The sequence below is a fragment of the Columba livia genome, chromosome 2 (genome assembly GCF_036013475.1).
Source record: "Columba livia isolate bColLiv1 breed racing homer chromosome 2, bColLiv1.pat.W.v2, whole genome shotgun sequence".
NCBI lineage: Eukaryota > Metazoa > Chordata > Aves > Columbiformes > Columbidae > Columba > Columba livia.
Window position 1 is genome coordinate 99863481 of NC_088603.1, and position 18430 is coordinate 99881910.

The window sequence follows — 18430 nt, forward strand, 5'->3', positions numbered from 1 at the left end:
TTTGTACCCATTGCCCCTTGTCCTGTCATTGGTTGTCACTGAGAAGAGCCTGGCTCCATCCTGTGACACTGACCCTTTACATATTTATAATCATTAATGAGATCACCCCTCAGTCTCTTCCAAGCTAAAGAGTCCCAGCTCCCTTAGCCTTTCCTCATAAGGGAGATGCTCCACTCCCTTGATCATCTTTGTTGCCCTGCGCTGGACCCTCTCCAGCAGTTCCCTGTCCTTCTTGAACTGAGGGGCCCAGAACTGGACACAATATTCCAGAATATTCCACAATATTCCTTCAGCTTCAGCAGAGCAAGTGCCATGATAGGTGCTCTGGGAGCAGCTTTTGATTGTGAGGAAGGTCAGGAGAAAACTCAGCACTAGGATATGAGACATGTCAGCTGTGAGCTGCACATCATGGCCCTGCCGGTGCCTCTGTCTGGTGCAGTCTGACTCTCTTGGGCCAGAAGCACCGGGGCTGAAGCTGTGGGAACAGAAGCACTCAGGTATTGCCTGGTGCTCGTCTTGGCTGGTAATAAGTTACATAGAAAGCTGTCTGATTCCATGTCCAAAATCTCCCTGAACCTCAAAACTAGACAAGATCTCTCTTGACTGCTTTCTCACTCCCATTATTCATTGTATTTTAGAAAGATACTTTTACCAACCCAAATTTAAATAATGTTTCCACTTTATTGTTATCACCGCTATCTAAGTCACAGAATCACAGAATGGTTGAGGTTGGAAGGGACCTCTGGAGATCATTTAATTCAACCCACCTGCTAAGGCAGGTTCACCAGAGCAGATCACACAGGAAGGCGTCCAGGTGGGTTTTGAATGTCTCCAGAGAAGGAGACTGCACAAACTCTCTGGGCAGCCTGTTCCAGTGCTCTGGCACCCTCAGAGTCTGATGAAAGAAAGACAGAATATAAAAAATTATGAATTGGGAAATCTTTAAACAAGGATAAGGAAATAAAGCTGATCTCTCTTGCATAAACTTGTTCAGTTTCCCATTGACCCATTTAAACTTTCATTGTCCATAACATCCTTTTGCAAGTAGTTCCAGAGCACAAATAGGCACCGCCGAAGAACCCTCTCCTTCTTCTATTTTTTCTTTTGAACCTGATTCCTATAACTTCAGTTGATGTCTCCAGTGCCTGTACTGGAAGACAAAGCAAACAATTGGTCCTCATCTAGGCTGCTGTTACACAGATTGCTCTCCAGTTTTCTCTCCTGGGTCTACTTAGCCATTCCCTACATGAAAGCTGTTCCATCTTTCTGCTCTTTTGTGAGCTGTACGTCCCTTGATTTGCCTTTTTAATCACTGCTGAATATCACGCTGACATTCTTGTGGAAATGTCTGTCATAACCCTGAGCTCTTATTCTTGAATGATGGTCAGTTCGAAGTCTGTTATTTGATATATGAAATTAAGATTTTTTTTTTTCCTATATATGTTCTCTTATGTTTATCTACATTGAATTTCACTGGCTGCTGTATTCATCAGTTACTGAATTCCATAATGCCTTTCTGCAGTCATTCAGTCACCTGTTACCTTGAATCATATAGTGTCATCAGCAAGCTGTCACCTCAGTAAGCTTTGTCTTTTATCAGGAAAATAAAAATAACATGGGCAGAAATGTCTATCTAAATTGGTATTGTTCTGTTATATTAGTAAAAAAACAAAAGAAGTGTTCATTTACAGTTCAGAACTGGAACAACCACTTTTCGAAATGTTGATAATTAGAAAGGGCCTGAGGTAATGAGAGATGGTTCTAATGTGACAGTTCTGTTTGTTTTCCTTTTAAATTTGTTCCTTGCTGGAGGCAAATGATCTGGAGGTTTATTGCAAAGGTGCCACTCCCTCAATTTATCCAGCTGAAGAACACGTCCTATTATGAACCACTGTGTCTCTGAGTTTTCCTTCAGTTCAGTTTCTTCAGTTTGAAAGGTTTGTAAAGAACTCCTTCATCGTGTCAGAAAGAACACTGAGAGCTTATTATCGGAAGCTTATTCGTAGTCTTAACTGTGGGAAACCAGTATAATTATATAAAAATCTCACAAAAAGGTTTCAGGTTACCTTGTTGTAGGAATTGCCATTTTTGTGGCTGAAGGTTAAATTTAAATAGGGGTTATGGCCTTTTTACATATAAAAATCTGTCAACCCACTACTAGAGGAATCTGTCTTCAGATTGAGTGCAATACAATGCATTTCAGCTTGTTTGTTTCATAAAAAATAAAACTCTGTCATGCATACTTATGACTATTTGCACTTCAAGTGAGCTGAAGCAAACACGATGAGGTTTCCCATAGAGCTCAGCCAATTTGTTAGATTATTCATGGCAGTCGAGAAGGTGTACTTTTTAGAGCTTTTATACTCCATTGCTATTGATATATGTTACCAGTTTTTACAGCAAATGGCAGCAGTAAAAAAAAAAAAAGCTTCTTGGTAGACTTCAGGTGCCTGGGGACGTGGGAATGGGTGGGAAGGCACTTCCTGGTCTCCAGTGGCTGTGGGGTCTTGCTTAAATTTAGCGTGTGGAAACTTCCTAAGCATTACACAGGGAGAGTTTGGACTTTGCTGCCCAAATCAAGTACTGGCAAAACAGTATTTCTACTTGACAGTCACATTGTGCCTTTTGTCAGGGCCTTTATTGTAACCCACAGATAATTATCTAGCTCTGGGGTACTTACGGTCTCTTTATTTCTACCTGCCACATTGGGTACAGGTGAATTACATTGTCATTTTCTATTTTGTAAATTATATTCTTATGTAAATATCATAAATGCTTTCCTAGTTATTAATATTTTATGTAAGCAACTCCTGTAACTGTTTTAGATGCAGGGAACTGCTGTGGAGAGGGTCGAGGGACTCAGAGCGGTGTTGTGCCACTGGAGCACGTCAGTGCTGTTATCTCAGCCCTGCCCTGGGTGCAAGCCCCGCAAAAGGGTCCTGAGAGGGAACCCCGAGGCTGGGCTTGGGGTCTCTGACTCAATCAACATGAGCTATGGCTCTCAGGGTCCCTTGCTGCTGTTCTCCTGGCCTTTCTGTCCAACAAAAATATCATCTATTTCAGGGCTAGGACTGCTCTCCGCACTCTGCCGGGTGACACTAGGTGGCAGCGTGGCATTACGTGTCCTAACCCTTCCCTCCCGCAGCCTTTTGTTTCTGGGGTATTAACGTTGTATTAGAATCATAGAATCATTTCAGTTGGAAGAGACCCTGAGGATCATCGAGTCCAACCATAACCTAACCTAACTCTAGCACTAAACCATGTCCCCAAGAACCTCGTCTAAACGCCTTTTAAACACCTTTAGGGATGGTGACTCCACCACTTCCCTGGGCAGCCTGTTCCAATGCATAGACGAGTGTTTCTTATGTTACCAACAAGTTCATGTTCTTCTTTTTTCTAGGCTGACCATCACAGAAGGCTGCACGTTTGTAAAACTCTGTCCAAAGAATGGATTATATGCACAGGACACTCCAGGTGTAACTTCTAATGCAAGCTGGTTTTCAGGGATGGCCACTGCTATTAATTCAATCTCTCCAGAGAGTCTGCAGTTTTTGTGTTTTAAAATAAAAGATTGTCCTGTGAACAGTGATCCTGAGTGCTTCAGAGGTGGAAGGTTAGAAGAAAAATCTACATCTCATCTCCTGAATTTGTCCCTAATTAAGTACTGTGCGAGTCACTAACACATCCCTTACACCAGTTAGATCCTAACCTTCTCAACTATGGATTTGCCTTAAAAAAACAACCCATCATTTTTGTAGTGCTTCTAGATTTAAAAAATGAAAAATTCTCTATAAAGGTTAGGAATTGCTAATCTAAAGCTACTTCCAATTCTGCTGACTACAAGTATTTAGAATATTATTTGCAGACTGAATAAATAAAATAAGTTGTTTCATGTTTTATTCTTGCAAGCAGCTGCTGGCAAACACAAAACTTACATTGGAACCTGAGTCTGGTTTTGATAAATCAAATCAGTCTAATAAAGATATGCATTTGCACAGCACTAATTGAGAACTTCAGTTAAAAATGAAGCAGCACAGTGACAAAGAGTCACTAATCTTTCAGATACCAAAACACTTTATCCTGTGAAATCTGAATTGCAGGTTTATGTACAAATTGGAAGCAATGTGCATTTCAGACATTTTCAGAATAAATGAAAAGTTCTAGAGACAGGACATGCATTTGTTATACTAAACAAAGGGCCAAGCTGTTTAACAACTCATGACTACCATACAGCAGCAATTTATTGGGCGTCAGTGTTTTGGGAAGACACCCTCTCAGCGAAGGCACTGAGAATATTTAGTTACTTTTGACATCATAACCACCCACACTCAGCAGCCCTAAACAAGTCAGGAAAGCACAACCCAGACAAGCAAAAACTGAGAATAAACATAATCAAGTGTACTTAAATATATATCATAGAATCATTTGTTTGGAAAAGAGCTCTAAGATCATCAAGCCCAACCATTAACCTAACAGAGCCAAGTCCACCTCTAAACCACGTCCCTAAGAACCTCATCTACACATCTTTTAAACACCTCCAGGGATGGTGACTCCACCACTTCCCTGGGCAGCCTGTTCCAGTGCCTGACAACCCTCCCCATGAAGAATTTTTTCCTCATATCCAATCTAAACCTCCCCTGGCACAACCTGAGGCCATTTCCTCTCATCCTATCACTTGTTACTTGGGAGAAGAGACCAACCCCCTCCATGCTACAACCTCCTTTCAGGTAGTTGCAGACAGTGATCAGGTCTCCCCTCAGCCTCCTTTTCTCCAGGCTAAACAGCCCCAGTTCCCCCAGCTGCTCCGCGCAGGACTTGTTCTCCAGACCCTTCACCAGCTTTGTTGCCCTTCTCTGAACTTGCTCCAGCACCACATAATTACTAAAATGGAACAAACCCAGCAAGACAGTAGTTGTAGTTCCACCAAAGTTTATTATTATGTGCCAAAGAACACATGGTCCATTTTATGACCACAGCCCTACAACTAGAAGGCAGGACATAGAGAAGTGAGATGAATGAAGCTTCATATTGTAGCAATAGCTCTGCAGTGGGTATATAGTTGTCCACAGCATGATGTAAGGACTGTTTTCCACATTAAACATTTCAATTTCTCTACACAGAAGCATTCCCGTTGTGCCTTGGCAACTAATGTTTGCTCTCAAGGCAGAAAGAGTGAATCACAGTATACTCTGAAGTCTATGAAAGAGTTTTAATTGCTACCTAATTTGTCTTGTTTGAACTCAGAAAGGAATACTACTTTATTTTTGTCTGATGCATAAACATTTGGCACTGAATTAATCATAGTTCTGTTTTTGAAGCAAGTAGCTTCAGGGCTGATACTACTTCTAACAGCCAGTACAGTATGCACAGAAAGTATAAACAAAACGATAATAGAACCCACCTCATCTCTTCCTAACCATGTTTATAACGTATATCTTAAGCTGCTACAATCTGTTAAAAAACTAATTATTAACTAGAAATTATTGTTTTAAGTAACTAATTATTAAGCTGGAAATTAAAAGCAGAGGCGTTAGAGTATAATCTTGCCCACATGCTAATGAACAAACATTTAATTCTGAAAACAGGAGTTAGACTCTGAAATCACATAAATTTTGGAAAAGGTGTTTCTATTAAGTTTTCAATCCTTTTTTATTTACAGAAAACACTACAACTTACTATGCAACTGAAATGTGAAAAAACCTATACAGTGCTTAACTTCACTGAAAACAGCAAGGAAACAATAAAAAACACAAACAGAAAACAAGCTTTTCAGAGCAGAAAAGGAAAAAATATCCAAGCAACCGTGTGCATGCACTGCGCTCCCCAAAGACTACAGGACTGCAGCTACAAGGTAGCTGAGTGGGAGAAAGACTGAAAAACATCAGCTTGTCTTAGCTGTGTTAACCAAGCAGAAGCTGACTCGCTCCACTGTTTTGCTAAGCCCAGATTTAACTCGCACAAGAAACACTAATTTTGCTGTGCTAATGGGATTGAAGCCTAAAAAAAGAATAGTTACATATTTTGCATACACTGCCACAACCTACTTGTGGGGGTTTTTTTGTATGCCACTCACATTGCTCTCTCCTTAATGATAAAGTTTATATAGTTTTAAACTAGATTTGAAGGGAGGCAGTCCGTCATTAGACCAAGTATTACAACTGTAAAACACACATCAGCTTTCAGGCACGAGAGCCTCTCTTATAAATGACACAACATTGCATTACCAGTAAGCAACATAACAATCATACACAATGATCTGGTTAAGAGAATTATGGTTCAATAGCATACAAATATTTATTTTGCTAAGTCTTAACCCTCCATTCAGTAAGAGATTTTACTCAAGAATATATATTTTAACTAAGATGCTGATATTTTTCTACTAAACGAGCTTCTTCATTGTGCACAATGGGGGAATAGAACTACGATTTTACAAAAGTAGAACAAGACTCAGCTATTACTCACAGCTTTAATAGTGCAGATATTTCTGTACATATATGTATAGTAAACATATCATGGTTGGTTGATGTACCCTCTTGTGTAAATGCTGTCAGGATATCTTTATTAGCCAGTGAGCAAAAAGAAAATAATCTTCTCTGAGTTTGTTACGGGAGGTAGTTGCCTATATAAGGAGGAGCAGAAGTCTATGCAGAGGGAACCTGGAGTGATTTCAGTTCCCCATCGCCTTCTGAAATGTTGTGAAAGGATCTGAGCAGCCTGTGTTTGCAAGAGACAGCTGGTGGCTGCTTAACATGTAATACTCTGTCCTCGATCTCCCATTTCCTTTAAGTATATACATATATATTTCCTCTAAGTATATATATCCCTCTTCTCATAGCTCTTCTGCAAAGTCCTCCAGAAGAAAACCTGTTCTTGTGCCAGCACAAGAATTGTGGATGCATTTCTCAACCTGGGGCTGGGCAGCTGCCTTGTGACAAAGGGCAGTTGCTGTGGCTGCATCCCTGAGCTCCAGAGGGCAGCTGGAGTTACTGGGCTGGAAGAAATCTCCTTCCTTTCTCCTTCACAGGTGGGCAAGGTGCCAGTTCCCTCGGCAGCCATTCTGTGCCAGGGCGAACCCTGCGTCAAGCAGAGCTGCTGTGCCAGGCCGCCTTTGCATCGGCTGCGCTGGCACAAAGAGGGTCACAGGCCAAGTGTGAGTCACGGCTTAAAATAGCAGCGGGCACCGAAGAGAATGTCAGGCTGTGGCGCAAAATGCCGTACAGGGCAGCTCGGCAAGCAAAACCGCTTGGAGTGAAAAAGCAGGTGTCTAAACACAGCTCTCGTTGAGGCCAGGCTGATATTACCGATTAAAAATGTTGGCATTCTGAAATAGTCCCAGCAGTGCACAGCTAATGTAATACTCTTATTTAGATGCCTTGCTTTTTTGCCTCCAGATATGGGGTTATTTTCAATAGGCATTGCCCTTAGAGGTGAACAGCACTCTGTAAGTGGGTAAACAAAAATAATCTGTTTCAGCTCTGTTCCTGTTGAAACGAGAGGGGAGCGTTCTGGGTGGTGCCTGTGACAGGGGAGGCAAGATGGAGTGTTTGCACCAGAGGGCCCGACTGACGCTGGGTGAGGACAATGAGGTCTAAGGGCTGAGCCATGGCAGCTGCCCACCACAAGACAGGCAGGAGGAAAAGTCAACGGGGTGTCCAAGGGGAAGGGTGTGTAAAGGAAACGTGCGCTAAAGGGGAATAACGAATATGACGGGTCAGGAGAGAACAAGGGAAAACAGCAGAAACAAGTAAAAGCAGAGACCAAGGGGAAAAAAAAAAAGACTGAAATCTACTGGAGATTATGGGAGAATGTCAGCACCATGGGCTTTGAAACACAATACAGTGAGATAGACGGTGCCCGTGCTTGTGTTCCCCTTTGTAATCTTTTTAATATCGTTGCAGTTCAGTGAGTCACAGGCTCCAGTTTACAGAGGGGAGGGGGGAGCGACACCGTCACCCTCCCTGGCAGCCTGTGCCTGGCCCACAGCCCTTTGGTGCGCTCTGGAGCAGCACAGGGCGAACCAGCATTTTAGCAGCACCTCCAGTCTGGGCAGTTTTGGATGGTGAGGCTTTCCCTGGCACGGGTTGGGCAAGACACGAGGGACAGGCCGCGGAGATGGTGGTTCCATCCCTAGGAAAAGCTGTGTCCTGCCTCCTCTGTCGCTGCAGGGAAGGTGAAAGGTGGGAGGCGCGAGTCTCTGCTTTTGGCACAGAAATGAAAACGCTTTGCTTTTCTCCCAGGAGTAGGTTTGCGCCTCCACAACATCAATTCCACAGGTATATAAATGAGGGAACAGACATTGTCACACACGGCTGTGCGCGGGACTGTGCTGCAAGAGCGGCGCTGGAGGCACAGCATCACCCCGACAGCTTCGGGTCAAGGGCTGCATTTATTTTTAATTTATTTACAGTTTACTTCACCGAAGCATGCTGGGCTGAATACAAACCCCAGCGAACGAAATTAAACACAAGGCACCACCGCAAAACTTAAAACCTTGTGTCTTCCAACAGCAGTGGGACGCTTAAGGTTGAATCAAGTCTAAGTATTCACTTTATCTACGACAGGACCCCAGCAGGGGAGGAAAAGTCCGAGTTTGGCGAAGAGCCGCCTGTCGCTTGCGGGGAGCGGGGGACACGGCCCCGGGCAGATACCACCTCCGGCAGGGGAGGGGGGACAGGCAACGCTCCCTTCCCCCCGCTTTAGGCTCCTTGCGCCCCGCCCCGAACTCCGTTGAGCAACTTCATCCGGGTCCTTGTCCCGCGGGCTGTGCCCGACTCAGCATCACGTGGGGCAGGACGGCGGTTACACGAGGAGTGGCAGTGCGGGGGGAGAAGGAGCAGGGAAGCGCGACCCGGATTCTCGGCGTGGCGGCGGCTGGGGGATGCTCTGCCGCTGTTGTTCTCGCTTTTATCATTCGCCACACAGGGAGTGTCTGTGGCTAGTGAAGTTATCGCTGAGCCTTCCTGCCTGGAGCACAAGATTCTGTTTCCCCCCCGGGGAACCGGAGCGCTTGGTACGCGCCGGCAGAGCGCTGTCGCGCGGTGCGGGCAGGGCGGCGCCTGTGTGACTCAGGCGCTGCCATTTTGAGTGGTCGGTGCTGGCCGCGCAGCTCCGCTCCGCGCCGCGCTCGCTCCCGGGCCGAGGCTCAGCCGCAGACCCCGGCGCTCCCGCTCGCTCCTCCCGCCGCCTTCGAGGACGTCCCGGGGGCCGCGTGGGCGAAGAGAGGCTCTCAGCCCTTTCGTCCTTTTCCCGACCACCCTCCGCCGCCGCTCCGGGATCTCTATGCCCGCCGCCCTCCGTGGGAGCCACTAGCGCAGGGACCCGCCGCCGCCGCCGCCTCCTCCTCCTTCCACCGCCGCCACCGCCGTCGCCTCTTCCTCCTTCTCCTCTTCCTCTCTCCGCCACCATTTCCCCACTCCCCGGCACCGGGGCGCTGAGCTAGACTATGGGGACCAGGTTGGGGCCGAGCAGCGGCAGAGCGGGCGGCCCGGTCACCGTGTCCACTGCGGCAGGGATGGGGGGGCTCCGCGGCTTCGTGGCTTTATCTTGACATGGCTCCGCTCCGTGCTGCCAGCAGCGCCGCCGCCTCCACTGCTCCTCCTGCGCCCGCCGGCTGCGGGTAGCGAGCGGGCCGCGCTCTCGGCCTCCTGCCCGAGTCTCTCAGTCACTTGCTTAAGTTGGGGGGAAAAGTTTTGGGAGGGGCTCCTTTTTTTGTTGTTGTTTTTGTTTTCCTTTCTTTTTCAATTTTTGTTTTTTTCTTGGTCAGGAGAGAAAGGGGTGTACTTTACCCCCTTTTCTTAACCTGGTCTGCCAGATTTGCTAACCGAAAAACTTTTTTTTAACCTCGACTAATCAAACACCTTGGGGAGGGGAAAAATGTCTGGAGAGAGGAAGAAAATAACCTGATAATTGGGGATTTGCCTTTTTTTTTTTTTTTTTTTTTTTAAGTGGGGAGGGTGTTTTAGAGGTTTAGAATTGCAGCCTAGGCTTGCAATTAGTAAAAAAAAAACCTCGCTAAAATTTTTGGCACCGAAAATTTTTGGGAACAAAACTCTCCATGTTTTCCAAATGCTGACCATGAAGTGAGAGGGGAGGCGCCGTGCTACTGGGGGTGCCCCGGGCACAGGCCACCCGCTGCAGCCTCCGCTAGCTCGTGTGGGAGACAGAGGCCTCAGGAGAAGCCAGAAGCGTTTGCCATGCACAGCCTGGGCTAACCGTGCTCGCTGCGCAGCGCAGCAGCGGCGGGGAGAGAAGGATCCCCCGGGAATCAGCAGCCTAGGGAGCGTGTGAGGTGTCGGGGGATGTAGGGTTCTCCCACCCGTAAAGGAGCCCAGGTTTGGGGCGCTGGTTTGGGTTTGAGTCTCTAGGTGAGATAATACTGCCCCTTCAACCCCTGCCTGCCCCTTGTCTGTGGCCATCATGATCCCTCTTCTCTTTGGCAGCAGCAGCCTCAGGGTGATGATGTGCCTGATGATGAGCAGGATGAAGTTAGAAATGACTCCGCTGTTTTTTCTCTTTGCTCCCCTGCAAAACAGCGCTGTGTTGTCTGTAGTTGATTTTGTTGTTGGCAGAGAAATCTTCTATCTCCCAGGATGTGCACTCCTCCTCTGCACCCTTTTCTCTGCTCTCCACCAAGTGTAATAATTTTAAAGAAAAAAAGGCAACATAGCAATAGCGGAAAGCTGAGAATAATAATCAGTAGAGTCATGAATCTGGCTGGGGTAAAAAGCAATTTGTGATTTCAGCTTCATTTTTTTTTTGTAAGCAGAGCAAAAGTACCCCCCCATGGATTGGGCTTGTGCCAGTTGCTTTTTATTGTACACATAAATTGTGATAAGATTTTTTTTTTCTTTTTCGTTCTTACCCACACTTATTCCTGCAGCTAAACTGTTCTTCATTTTTTTTTTTTTCTTGATTTATTGTAAAACCTCTTGTCCAGCCATGGCTGGACAACTACTTACTTTGTTTCTTGGCCCCTCTGATACGACATTCTCCTAAAAAATTGCCGGAGGTGCGGTTTTGGGTTACATTCGCATTTTATCTGTTCAGTCGTATTAGCAGGAATAAAACGACTTGTTTCTGTTGTACTTGAGTCTTACGAAAAGGTGCCCATAGTTCAGCAACAGTTTCCAAAGGCTTTAGTACCACCTATATTGCAAAATGGGGGACCCAAACTCCCGGAAGAAACAAGCTCTGAACAGACTTCGTGCTCAGCTTAGAAAGAAAAAAGAATCTTTAGCTGACCAGTTTGACTTCAAGATGTACATTGCCTTTGTGTTCAAAGACAAGGTAACTTCGTTTTAATGTTTCTCTCTGTGTTGTCTATTCGAGTGCATGTTAACTATGCTGTGCAAAGTCTTGCTGCCTGATTCCATCTTACAGTTTATCCTTAACAGATTTCATTGACTTCTAAACTTTTTTTTTTTTCATTGCTGATTGCTGTAATATTTACTTCGTTTGTCATTTTGGCTTTTTGTATGTTTGTAGTTTTGTAATGCAGAGGGTGTCAGTGCCTCATTAGATGATTACTTGGTAACTTCTGTATTCGATAAATATTTGTTGAAGTTAATACTGTAATTCTTTAAGCCTTCTTGGGGTGTGAATTGCAGAATTGTTGTCTGTGAAGAGTTGAGTTGAAAAGGCAGACCTGGCTGGAGCGATTGCTAAAGTTCCTGCGTTTATCTGGTTAAAGCAGAAGGGAGGACCTGGCGGTTTAAGCGAGGAGTCGCAAAATGCGATACTGAAATGGCCTCAGTGCACTGGCACATGTGAAACTGCTGCTATTGTTTTGGGAGGGAGGGGGGAGGGCGAAAAGGAGCTGGTGTTTGCTGTGTGTCTGGGCCAGCCTGGGGAGCCTGCTGGTATTTCTGAAGCTAACTGGAATTGTAGGAGAGTTTCTGTCCACAGGTGAATAAAAGTAGGTGCTTATAGTAAGTGAATGTGCTGAGCAAATGATGGGGAAGTGAAGGTCGAGGCAAATACCAACATAGCAGATAATGCAGGAAATGCATGTAGATGAGCACTGAAATAGTTTAATCCCCTCAAATTTATAGTTTTTGCATTCACTGTAATAGTTATATGGTTTTTTTTAATAAGGACTCTGAACAACTTAAATTTTAATTTCTTTAACATTTCTGACTCCAGTTTGCTTTTGTTTTTTGCAAACAGACATGGATAAAGTGGGATGTAATTTCTTGGTACTGTCTCATAGTAATAAAGAGAAATATGAATGTTTAAGCAGTGGTAGCAATTAGATTTTTCTTAATGACTTCAGTGGTTTTAGTTGGAGCATTCGTACTCCTTTTTGGCTGCTTTGTAGAAATTTATTGCGTATCTCTTTTAAATCCTGTAAAATTCACTTATCACAGTGAACTAAAGATGTCCATCCAGTACCAGTTTGCTTGAAGTAGGAGTTTAGCTCAGTGTGGCTTGTTCAGCAAATAGTTGCCTGTTACGTCTGTTCTGTCTGGGCGCATGGAGGGTTATTTGATAAAATATGCTTTGTCTGTCATGTGATCCTTAAATAGGTCAAGGCTTTTTATGAGCTATAAGAAAACTGTTAGAAGGAGACATTACAACTTTAAGTGACTTTTACGTACAGCAAAAACTGATTTTACAAATTCCCCATAATGTTTTTGCCTTGCTTGGGAGATATTGAAATATTTGTAGGGAGTATAGAAGTTATTTAGCAAATAAAAATAGTCCTTTTTGAGGAGGTTATGGCTTGTAGCTAACTTCTGGTTGGATCTCGATCACCAATTGTTACCAAATGTGGCATTTAAAGACTTCACTCTTGTGAAAAGGCCAACTTTAAAGTATCCCAAGAGGAGAAAAAGGTTACTTGATCTGTGAAGAGAAGCTTGATAGAGGGCTCTTGGACATCCCCAAATCATGTATTTTGTGTGATGAAAGGGTGGTGCTGTTAATGTTTAGATACAGCCTTAATGTTTGCAAGATTGGTGTGTAGATTCATGTCTTTGGAGACTACAAAAACATGTTCAACTTTTTTGTAATAAAAAGTTGTTGGACTGATTCTGTTAAATTTCTAAGTGTTTGCATGTTAATTTTAGTGTGGTTTGTGTCAAAGTCTTAACTTGAGATATGCATTTCATACATGTATGCTAACAAAACCACAAATTCTGAAATAAACTGTTATCTATAATTGCCTAAAAAGGATTGTAATCCTAATGTAACCTGTGCTTTTTTTTTTTTGGTAGAAGAAAAAGTCAGCGCTTTTTGAAGTGTCTGAAGTGATACCAGTCATGACCAATAATTATGAAGAAAATATCCTGAAAGGTGTGCGGGATTCCAGCTATTCTTTGGAAAGTTCCTTAGAGCTTCTGCAGAAGGATGTAGTACAGCTTCATGCACCCCGCTACCAGTCTATGCGCAGGGTAAAGTTACTCTTTACAATGGCTGACTCTTAGTTTGTTTTCAACACTTGTGCTGTTCTTGGTGAATGTTAAGGATAATCCTGCTGTTTTGATTTTTCTCAGCTCTTCTGCTGCACAAGGGTTCTGGGGGTCTGTGTTTGTGGGGTCCAGGTTGAAGGGTAACAGCACATGTATTCTGTAATTTTGTGTAAATATGTAATGCTCAAGATTTACTTTTCATCTGTCTCATTCAAATATGCCTTGAGAATTACATCATCTTGCTGTCCTTGTATTACTGTGAGTAATACAAATGGAAAATGACACAAACATGGTAATAAGTACCACCTTTAAATTATGTGCCTGTACAGATAAGTTGCTTCTTTGTATCTTTGACTAATGGAGGGACTGTAAGTACGGAATTTTACTGCTTACAGGATGTGATCGGCTGTACCCAGGAGATGGACTTCATTCTTTGGCCTCGTAACGATATTGAAAAGATAGTCTGTCTCCTGTTTTCTCGGTGGAAGGGATCTGATGAACCCTTTAGGCCTGTTCAGGTACTTTTTTTTTCTATTTTAACTTCAATAAGTAACTTACACCTGAAGGGAGCATAACTACTCTCTCTTAACCAAGAAGTTGATAATATGTGACTTCTGTGGCCATTAAAAAGTATGTTGTCTGTTTTTATTTGTAAAGCAGTAAATGTTTTGAATGCCAAATTCTGCTTCCTCTATGCACTGTTACATTAGCGCTTGGAAAATTTAAGTGTCTGAAGGACCCTTTACAGGTGGCGTGTATGGGTAAATACATATGCCATGTTAGTATTCGTAGAAGTGGATCAGATGTGACTCTTAGTACACTTGAATCTTTGTCTAACTATGAGGGTGTCACTAAGATTCTGTGAGTATCCCAAGTTGTGGTATTTTGTAAGATGGAAGAGGGTCTGAGATCAGTGGAATTTTTGCATTATAATTTTACCTTAAATAAATTTTAAACATCTTGGATTATTTTTTTAGTCACCAGCTTTAGCTGTTTACATTCAGACTTTTGAATGATGTTTTATCTATTTTTTATGCTGGTTCTGTATTAATAGTAAGTTACTGGAATAAATGTGCTGTATTGTTGACGCTCAGGGATTTTATGACAGAACAAGCTAAATCTGGTTTTATATATGCAATTAAAGTTGCACCTTTAACTGCATATATAAAACCATATTTAAAGTTGTACCTTTTGAGCTGTTAATATGTCATTGTAATGACTAATAGCTGCATTGGCAGGATGAAACTAGGGAGTTCTTTACATTGTGCCACAGCTCAAGTGCGTCATTGTCACTGTGGTCCCTGATTTCTGCTTTTCATAGAGGAGAAAAGGAAAGAAACAGAAGTGGTTGTAAAGCCCCAGATTGAAGGAAATTAACTAGTTACATGAACTTCAGTTTAGTAAATCTTTTATTCCCCTCCCTCACACAATGCAGGCCAAGTTTGAATTTCATCATGGTGACTATGAAAAACAGTTTCTGCATGTTCTGAGCCGAAAGGACAAGACTGGAATTGTTGTCAACAACCCTAACCAGTCAGTGTTTCTCTTCATTGACAGACAGCACTTGCAGGTAAGCATATTTTTGTTCCTCTTTTTAATGCATATAATCATAAAATGTATTTTCTTCTTGGGAACATCAGTTATTTTATTGCAAAATACTCAAGTAGAAAAATTGATCATGCATTCATGCTCACATTTCAGCAGTTTCAGAGGAAGCTTGCACTATGAATCTGATTCACACATACGAAAACTAGCTACAGACTGCAGATGTGTTCACATAGAATTACTTTAATGTTCTTGTATTAAAAATTAAATAAGTTCTGAAATAGACTTAACAGTGTTTTGGAAAGATTAAAACATTGGTTTAATTTGGGTGATATTACAAAAATTATTCAAGTGAAGAATGAACAGAATAGTGAAAATATTTTGGGCATTAGAGGTCACAGACTAGTTTTGAGTTCAGACTGTTTATACAGATGAAAACTGTGGCTTTTAAATGCCTGTGTTGTTCCTTCACAACCAGCAGCAACCGAATAACTGGGCTGGATCTGCTGGGGGACTGCCTAATGTTCTTGAGTTAACTTCATGTTTAATAGGTTTTTTTTTCCTTTGCCTCTAGACTCCAAAAAACAAAGCTACAATCTTCAAGTTATGCAGCATCTGCCTGTATCTGCCACAGGAGCAGCTCACTCACTGGACGGTTGGTACCATTGAGGACCACCTCCGTCCTTACATGCCAGAGTAAGGTACTGGCCAGCAAAATGGGGAAGATCACAGAATGCAGCAGTGGATTTTCACTTTCCTCACCACTTTATTCTTTCAGAATTTAGAAGAAAATGGACTCATGTTCAGAACTATACATTGTGAAACTTGATCATCCTGGATTTTTTTTTGTCATTTGTATCTCAGAACTTTACAATTTTTTTTTTTTAGATGTTTTCTGCATGGACCTTGTGAAAGAGAGGATGCTCTGCACACTTCTGCACTGCATCAGCATCTTACTAAAATGTGAAATGAAGGGACTGTACACTGAAACAAATGTATCCGAAAGCACAAGGTGATCATTTGTGGTGGTGTTCCCATTTGTGCTGGTCATGCCCCTTAACATCTATAATGTTAACCATCAGTATTTGAAGGGTGAGAAGTGAATGTAACGGGTATAAAAGCCTTATAGCTTTGCTGTTAATGATTGTATCAAAGAGCACTATCACTCATTTTAATGAACAGAGAAGTGGCTATTACAATAGGAAGTGTGGGAAAGAAATCTTTCTTTTTTTTAAAAAAAAAGGCATCTCATTTAATGTTTAGGCATTTTTTGCCTCTTTTATTTTGCTGGGCCACGTCTAAGTTTACTGGCACTTTGGTTTTGGATCTCTTTCCCCAAGTTGCTGTATAACTGTATGAAAGTATTCTTTTGAGTTGGATGCATTCATACAGATGAGGCAGACCTGGAGTCTGAAGTTGCTAAAGCAGCTAAAAATAAAGTAAAATAATAGCTGCAGAAATAATGTTGGTAGAGGATTATTTTTTTCTTGAGAGTTGAGACTTGTAAACTTGCAGGTGAACTGTGCAGGAAATACTGGTTTCTAAAACATTTCTTATGGAAAACCCATTGAGGTTGTTTTCTTTTGGAATAGACATTATAAACCAATGTAAAATAGTGTTTGGAGTGTCAAAAGTTGGTTCTGACAGAACATTTTAAGATTGTGCAATGATAAAAGGAAGACTACTGTATAGTTTTGATGACAGAAAGCTCTGCTTGAGGGTTGAGTACTTTACTGGAGTAAAACTGCATAAGCCTGCTCCCTTTGGATTAAACTAGTGCTTACCTGTTTAAAACTTGTATTTAGCTTTTGTTTGGAATTGGAAAAAAATGAAAGTTAAATAAATTAGGTGAAAGATGACTGGCTTTCTTTATGGAGATCCTATGAATTGAATTTCTTAGCGTCTTACATCTTGACAGTGTCACCCACTGCAAATATTGAAAATGTACAGACTGTAAAATGTTAAGATTAACAAAGATGAGTGGCAAAGCTGTTCTTACATATGCAGGCAATATATTTCTTTTGAAAAGTAGCTGTCAGAAATAATCCAATTACATACTGTTTTTTAGTTCTTTTGTTATAAGGTCCTACAGGTTAAACTGGAGCACACTAGAAAAACACCGTCTGAAAGCTGCAACTTCGTGTTAATAAATGCCTTAAGTTAAAAGAAATATTTTGAAAATGGTGCTCTACAGAATCCGAAGACTTTCCGGAATATTTAGTAACCACCATACTTGGTAATAGTACTTAATTTCCTAGCTAAATGTAAGCGTCTTTTCTTTGAATGGACTGTAAGACATGATACCAGGTGTCCACATGAAGCTTGAAATAGGTTTTTATTTCTCTGTGTTACATGGAGCAACCTGTTCAGTTTAATTACATAATTTGTTTTGTATGAGTTGCATAAGATGCACAGGCTACCAAGTTGTTCTTGACAGTGATCCTAGAGTTAAATAACACTGTATTTTCTTGGGAGAACATAATTTTATTAACCCAGCTAACAAACATTATGCCTTTGCTCTGCTATCAGATTGGGTCGATAGGCATCTGCATTGTGTGAAAAAAGATAAACAGGAACAACAGGCTTCAGAGCATGAGAATCTCTGGGAAGTGTGGGAGAGTGTGTTCTGAAATCATTTGGCATCCTTGAAAGGTGTCTATTTTGAGGGAAAAGTTTAAACTTCAAGTTGTCCCACTCTTTCTCAGTGGAACATCTAGTTCAGTCTCATAATACTCTTCAGCGAAATGCGCTTCAAAACTGAATGGAAGCAGTTTATAATATCTGGCTTTTGGTTTCAGGCCTTCTTTATACCAGCTTAGTGGCTTTTTGGTAGGCTTTCTTAACTTCGAAGTGTAGGTTTTCTCTCAAAATTAATGCTTAAGAAGCACAGTTTACAGCTGTGTAAACCTAGCATGTTCAGTGGAGCTGTTTTTAAATCAGAAATGGCTCTTTTATAACACAAGAGTTTTTGATACTACCTGCTGTCAGTTCCTTGTGTTGCTCCTTTGGGTATGCTAATCCCAAGAATTGAAATATGCTCAAAATCTAACCTGCATATGGGAGTTTTACCAGGGTATTGCTTGAGTGTTTGTCATGTGATCTTGGCAAGTGTGAATGGGGCAGGGAGAAATGTGAAGGCAGCAAAATGAAGTAGATGGAGACCTAAATGAAGTGTCTGGTGAAGGGAAGCTTGTGTCACATGCTTCCCAGGTGACGATGAGAAACTTCTTGAATGTCATAGCTTGTATGTGGCTGTTTAGTTTCACTTCACTTTTCAAGCTTCTTCAGCTGCACAGGTTTTACCAAAAATATGATAAGGTGGACAGAAGGGCTTGTGCAAGTGTTGCCCAAATGTAATATGCCTGTAGCTAGTTGGAGTTGATGCCCTTTTGTCACATGTCTGAAGCATAAATTGCTTCTTGAAAGCTGTTTTGTTAAATTGCTGTGTTAGGTGATAAAACAGGTACTAGAAACAT

The 18430-nt window shown here is 42.2% G+C and overlaps 1 protein-coding gene across 1 annotated transcript; it reads left to right on the forward strand.

Annotated features, from left to right (window-relative positions):
• Window positions 1-9051: 9051 nt before the first annotated feature.
• On the forward strand, window positions 9052-16813 carry C2H6orf62 (chromosome 2 C6orf62 homolog). Its single transcript, XM_005505263.3, has 5 exons — window positions 9052-11286; window positions 13215-13391; window positions 13805-13927; window positions 14845-14979; window positions 15529-16813. The coding sequence occupies exons 1-5, from the start codon at window positions 11158-11160 to the stop codon at window positions 15652-15654; spliced, it is 690 nt and encodes a 229-aa protein (XP_005505320.1). The 5' UTR covers window positions 9052-11157; the 3' UTR covers window positions 15655-16813.
• Window positions 16814-18430: the final 1617 nt, after the last annotated feature.

Coding starts and splice junctions, on each gene's coding strand:
- C2H6orf62 (XM_005505263.3), top strand. CDS start 11,158: ATGGGGGACCCAAACTCCCGGAAGAAACAAGCTCTGAACAGACTTCGT. Junction 11,287..13,214: donor CCTTTGTGTTCAAAGACAAG/GTAACTTCGTTT, acceptor TTTTTTTGGTAG/AAGAAAAAGTCAGCGCTTTT. Junction 13,392..13,804: donor GCTACCAGTCTATGCGCAGG/GTAAAGTTACTC, acceptor TACTGCTTACAG/GATGTGATCGGCTGTACCCA.